The sequence below is a fragment of the Hipposideros armiger genome, unplaced genomic scaffold (genome assembly GCF_001890085.2).
Source record: "Hipposideros armiger isolate ML-2016 unplaced genomic scaffold, ASM189008v1 scaffold_172, whole genome shotgun sequence".
Lineage (NCBI taxonomy): Eukaryota > Metazoa > Chordata > Mammalia > Chiroptera > Hipposideridae > Hipposideros > Hipposideros armiger.
This window is the reverse complement of record NW_017731522.1, coordinates 757,539-763,831: the sequence shown is the minus strand read 5'-3', so window position 1 is coordinate 763,831 and position 6,293 is coordinate 757,539. Positions and strand designations below refer to the sequence as shown.

Below are 6,293 nucleotides of genomic sequence, written 5' to 3'. Positions count from 1 at the left end.
TAGAGGTACTGTTGTTTTAATCTGGAAGGAATGGGATGTCATTTTTACCACTAGTTGATTTTTAATGTGCTTTTGAGTAGATAATATATTTATGTGGTTCATAAAGCAAACATTTAAAAAATATTCAGTAAGTACTCTCATGTACCTATTGTCCACCTGCCTAATTTCCAGTTCTTCCCCCCCCAATATTACAACCAGTGTTATTAGTTTCTAGTTACTGTTCTGAAATTTCTTTATGTAAATACAAATGTGTGTGTGTGTGTGTGTTCTTATTTCTTTCCTGTTTACACAATAGGTAGAATACAATACGTGCGATTTGGTACCTGGTCTTTTATTCAACAGTATATTTTACAGATCTTTGCAATTTTATAAGTGGCTATGTATGTCATCCTTTTGTATAGGCAAACCATAATTGACTTAACTAGTTCCCTTTGGATAAATATTTTTTATACTTAAAAATACTACAACACTGAATAACATGGACATAAATAATTCCATACAGGTGAAAATTTATAAGATGAGCTCCCACAAATGAGATTGTAAGGTCAGCAAAATGTGGGAAAAACATTAAACTTCCATTTTCTGTAAACAATATTATTTGTTTGCTCTTTTGAGTGTTATTATTTGAAACAAAAGGGAGTAATATGATACTGTTATTAAGTAGGTCAGTTATTATGGTATCTCTTTATAAACTCTGAAAATGGGGATTTATTGGACGATAACAAGGGCATTTTCAAGATTAGGCTTAAAAACAAAGGGTAAATACAAAGTTAACTATTATTGTATTAGGGCTGTTATCGCTTTGATGTGAGAAGAGCCCTGTTCCAGGCACTGGGTAACAGTTAAGTCATTGGCCATGACTCTTTTTGTGCTGATTCTGATTTAAGGGGTACCATTCTTTGGAGGGGTAAGGGGAAGAGAATTAGCTTTGTACCTACTGTTTGTTTCCAATATGTGAGTATACGTTTGACAGTGTTTCGATGTTAATCAAAATTCTGATTGGGAACTCATGAATATTTCTTTTGAGTGTTGCTAATTATCACTTGTCTTAGTTTTCTGGTTGTTGGGAGCCTGGATGGGGATCGGAGAATGCCTGAAGGAAGAATGGTTCATTAAGGCCTAGGAGTGAGGGACAGGAAAGGAGGAGTACCAAGAGCTTCTTTAACGTGTTGTCTTATCGCTGTGAATCCAGTTAAAAATTCAAGCGGCTGAGAAGAGAGCAAATATGAACCTTCTTTGGTTAGAGAAAGTGAATAGTCCTTATCTGAAATCGCTTATTATGCCCATCTGGGGAGCTTGAATCTCCTAATATAAAAAACAAATAAACCTCCATTTGCATTTTTGGAGAGGTTAAGGGTAAGAGTGGTTGTGCAAAGCCAAAGAATGTTGGGTTGAAAAGGAAAAGCTTGTGGCTTAGATAACAACTGGTCTGGGTAAAAAGGAAAATAGCTCATTTTATTGAGGTGTTTATGTTACAAGTGATGTATAGCTAGAATCACTTTGTTTTCCCATTTAATTGTATTGCTTTGACAGAGGTAGCGATTACCACAGATTTCATGATGGGGATGCAGAGGCCAAGTAGCACTTAGGAACTTTTTCAAGGTGGTACAGCTGGTTCTAGCATGCTACAGCCAAGAACCAAACTGAGCTCAGTTTGCCTTTCAGATCGCAGTTTCCCGAAAACCCAAGAGGAATATCCTAGATGTAACTAAAAAGTTGTAGAACTAACCCATTAGTACCTTAACCTAACTTCCTGGTATGTAGCAACAGGGAAACGTTTTTCAGAAAATGTCTGAGCATCTTATATAACACTGATTTCTGTGAATGTTACTGAGTTATTTTGGAGTTGAAATTTCCTTATGCCCAGGATTAATCCATTCCATTTTTTAAGGCATTTGACTGCAGTGTTCTTCAGTCCTTGACCTTTTAGCTGTATAATTTCCCTGCCATATGAGATGGCTCATCACTTTTTGGAACAGACTGGAGTGTATTATGTTGACTCTTATAAGCTGAAAGCAAAGTGGAATTTTTATTAAATGCCAGATACAGTGACAAGAACAGGGCTGGAGAGATAGTCAGGGAGCTTCCTCCGTCTTTGCCTCCCCTGGACTAGCCCCTCAAGGGCAGCTGCCGTCTCTTGGACACTGACCAGCATGCAGGCTGGGCTATGGCACCGCCTGAGTGTGACTCTCAGCCCCTCTGCTGTGGAGCTGTGTGCCCTCCGGCAAGCTGCTGAATGCTCCCTGTCTCCATTTCCCCTTCGGTAAGATGAGGATAATAATAGTGCTTCCTCATTGTTAGGATTAAATGAGACAATAATTGGAAAGGGCTGAGCACACTGTCTGACACCTGTAAGCTCTCAATCAGCATTAGCTCTTATATTTACACGCAGGGCCAGTCCACAATGGCCACCTGAGTGGATTCCCTCCCCCTTCTAGTCAGTAACCCTGCAGATTTGCCAGTAAAATACCTTATTTACTTCCTAGGTCCTCGCCATCATTTTCCCTGCTCAAATTCTTTTTCTCTCGGCTTGTCCTGCTTCCGGAGAGGAAAAGTATGGCACACAACAAAAAACTCTCTCTAAAAGCAAGGCGTTTTAAACATTTGTAAGTAAGAAATGGGCGTGATGGAATATTCCCGATAGTAAAAACTTGAAAATATATAAGTCCAAGTTGCTGTTCCCCCTCCCTGTAGGCAACCACTGTTAAAGGATCTAGTGCAAAGATTCAGAAAACTTCCACATAAATGGCATGTGCATATGTATTCTTGTTTATTTCACTTGGTTCTTGCCTTTCACGTATATCTTTGAGATCTTTCCACATTACCCCACATACTTCCACCTCATTCTTTATAAATGTCGTAGTATCCCATTACCTGTAGGAATGTACGTCATTTATTTAACCAACCGCCCTGTAGTAGATGGACTCTTAGGATAGACCCCATCCCACCCCCTCTATTTTTGGTGTTTGGTAAACGATGCTGCAGTGAGAATCCCTGTACAAATACCTCATGATACTGTTTTGAATCTAACTATAGACTAAGTGGCTGGCAGTGCAGTTTTAAAGCAGGTTGTTTCAACAGGTATCTATTGAGAATTTACTTTGGGTCAGACATTGTTCAAGCCGCAGGGTGTGATGTCCAGGGCAGAAGACCAAAGCAGCTCTGCCTGTAAAGGTGTTTATGCTTTTTAGTTATTCATTTTTACAAACATATGTCCAGTGTGTATTAGGTGCTGGGTGCTCTTCAAAGTGCATTATATTCACTAAGTCAATTACCCAACAACCCCATGAGGTAGTTCTAATTTATTCCCATTTTACAGAAAAGGAGTATGAAGCCAAAGATGCCAGTTATCTTTTTTTTAAGTTCCCATGGTGAGCCAGAGCCAAACCTGGGATGTAAACCCAGGCCTCCTGGCTCCAGGGTCTGCACTCTACAGCCTGACAGCCTTGGGAGGCAATTAAATGTAAACAATTTCCAGACAAGCAATGCGTGTTCTGCAAAGGAAACTGCAGCGAGCTCCAGAAGCATATAGAAGGAGCACTGCATCTAATCCTGCAGCACAGTAAGGTCCCTTGAGAAAGTGACATTTGAACTGAAGTGTGTCAGAGGATTTCATGAGTTTAAGTGAGAGGTTCATGACTGCTTTTTGTTCAGAAGTCAGCACCGGCATAATGACTGTATCCAGAGAGAGCAAGATAATGAACAAAGAGACAGGTAGGATGATGGGTCCTCGAAAAGAGGGGGCAGGGAACCACAGCCTTTAGGTTCCATTAGCACCAGTGCTATCCAACAGAACTTTCTTCAGTGATAGAAATGAATGTTCAGTGTTCTGAGCTGTCCAGCGTGGCAGCCACTCAACATGTAGCTATTGCAACTGAGAAACTGAATTTTAAATTTAGTTTAATTTCGACAAATTTAACCTTAAATAGTCACGTGTGCCTGGTGGCTGCCATAATTTACAATGTAATTCAAGAATAAACCTTCTGCAAGGAAGGGTGAGGACCTCTTCAAAACATCTTTCCCTTCTCACTCATCTGACTTCAGAGAGCTAAAGAACCTCTCTAAGTGTTAAACTCCTTTTAAAAAAGTATAATTTTAAATCCTCCCAAGAAGGATGTCACTGCAGAGGAGTGGTGATTGTTTTTTTGTGGATGCTTTCAGTGACATGTGACATGGCAGGCAAGTAGAGTGAACCAGTAAAATCTCAAGGCCTGACAATCTTCAGAACATATTTTCAGGCCCAATATTTGTTTGAGGATTAGAATTACAAAGTTGTAGGATTTTAAAGATGGAAATGCAGTAGAGCTCATTTCTTCAGGTTATGAAACTGAGATCCAGAGAGACTGATCAAGACATTAAAGGGAATTGGGGACAAAGCCTGGCTGAACGCCAGTCACCCAGGTCATGTCACAGGCGGGACGAGAATGCCAGTATTTCCTGTGTCTGCTGCCTGGAAATTGACACTGCTTTTGTAGGCTCTATTACTAGTTTGCTCATTCATTAAAGATGAAATACTGAGCAAAACCAGATTGTATCATTGTTCTTGTGGGTCTCACAGTCTAGTGCACGAGACACATTATTCAAATAATCACAGAAATAAATATACAATTGTAAGTGTGTTAGGATCTATAAAGGAGACCATAGAATAGGGAGATATGATCTCTGTGGAGTAGGGAAGAGCTTCCCCTACAGAAGCTGTAATTGCGGTGAGCTCTGACTGTTGACCTGGAGTTAGGTTGCTAGATTTGGCAAATAAAAGTACAGAATACCCAATCTTGCATTTTATCTGGCAGTCCTAATTGGAGTTAGTTTTGGATTACATTGGTGGTGGTGATGAATCTAGAGATATGTATGTGATTGATTGTAAAAAGCTGGACTTGGTAATATATTTGTTATAATGAGGTAAAGAAGCAGGCAATGATAATCCTCCTAGGATGACTCCTGGTTTCTGTCTTACATAACTAGATAGATGCTGCTACCATTTGCTGAAATAAGAAACTCTGGAAAGGGCCAGGTTTCGGGATGGTGGGGGCGGGGGGCACGCCTCCTTGCTGGAACTTTCCACCCACCAGCTCTAATGCTGAGGGTTGTATGCACCCCAACAGAGCAGAGGCCCTTTCTGGCTGTAGAAGGAACCCAGCTATCACCCCTCAGAAGACATCAAAGTTATTCGTTGAGTTTGTAATTGATGTCCACTTTGCAATTTGAACCAACTTCTCTTTCTGTCACTAGACAGAATCAATATCAAGGCAAGTCAAGCCAAGAAGACAGGGAGAAATGTGTCTTTTCTCCTTGGCCCAACTTCCTGATTGTGGCACTGAGCTAATTTATTTGATATGGTACCTGAAATCAATCAGNCTATTGAGAGAATAACCAGCTTAATTCCGGGGGAGAATTTTCTAGCAAATGCAGTGCCCTTTCTCTCCAGTCAGAGCTTACGGGTGGCCTCTTTTCACCCAACATACTAATTACATGGAGAGCAGTGGAGTTGTTTAGTCCCTGGGAGCTATCCAGCCACAGATCCCGAGCAATCACATTTCTCTAGTGACGTGTTTACGCAGTGGGTGTCATTTTCTCCAAAAGGCTTATTATACTGGCGCTTGCCGGATGTTCTGAGGAACACAAGACTCTCAAAGCCTGTGATAAAAATATAAACCCCTTAGGCTCCGAGCTTACGGTGGATAATGTTGTAGTATTTACCCGAGTCCTCAAAGCTGCTGATTATGAATGTTTTCTGTATCAAATCTCGTTCATCTTTCTCATTCAGTGCATTTTTAAAAGGATGAAACTCTCCCAGGGTTTCTTCTCTGTGCATGGTTTTCTCTTTCTCCTCTTTGCGAGTCCCAGGTAGAGGGAGGAAGTGAGGATGCCGGTCTGTTGGAAAGAAGTTGCCTTTACCAGGTCCCTGTCCAGGCAGATCGGTCTCACTGTCTTCATGCGCCAGCTTACTGAACAGGTTATTTTAATTACACCTTGATTGGCGCTTCCTGTTTTAGTTGACTGATGGTGTCTTGTGCCTTTGTCTGTCTGCTGCAGGCACAACCCGATCTCCGCGAGAAGGAGAAGCACCTGGCGTGGACTATAACTTTCTGAGTGTGAAGGAGTTCTTGGACCTCGAGCGGAGCGGGACTCTCCTGGAAGTCGGCACCTATGAAGGTGAGCTGACCCGGGTAGCCGCGCGGAGGACACCTCTCTCCTGGGTGCTTCAGAGGCTCCAGGGCCATCTAGGCAGAAGTGCTCTGTGGGCTAGTGAGGTCTCAACAACCATGGGAGACTGCAGTTCACCTCAATAT

The 6,293-nt window shown here is 41.6% G+C and overlaps 1 protein-coding gene across 18 annotated transcripts in view; it reads left to right on the top strand.

Moving 5' to 3' along the window:
• The window catches only part of MAGI1 (membrane associated guanylate kinase, WW and PDZ domain containing 1), a 705,149-nt gene that overhangs the window by 568,810 nt on the left and 130,046 nt on the right, over positions 1-6,293 (top strand). For all 18 annotated transcript variants that reach the window (XM_019652050.1, XM_019652047.1, XM_019652041.1 and 15 more), the window contains one exon: positions 6,037-6,156. In XM_019652050.1, coding sequence (XP_019507595.1) covers positions 6,037-6,156 — 120 coding nt within the window. The remainder of the gene's footprint in view (positions 1-6,036; positions 6,157-6,293) is intronic.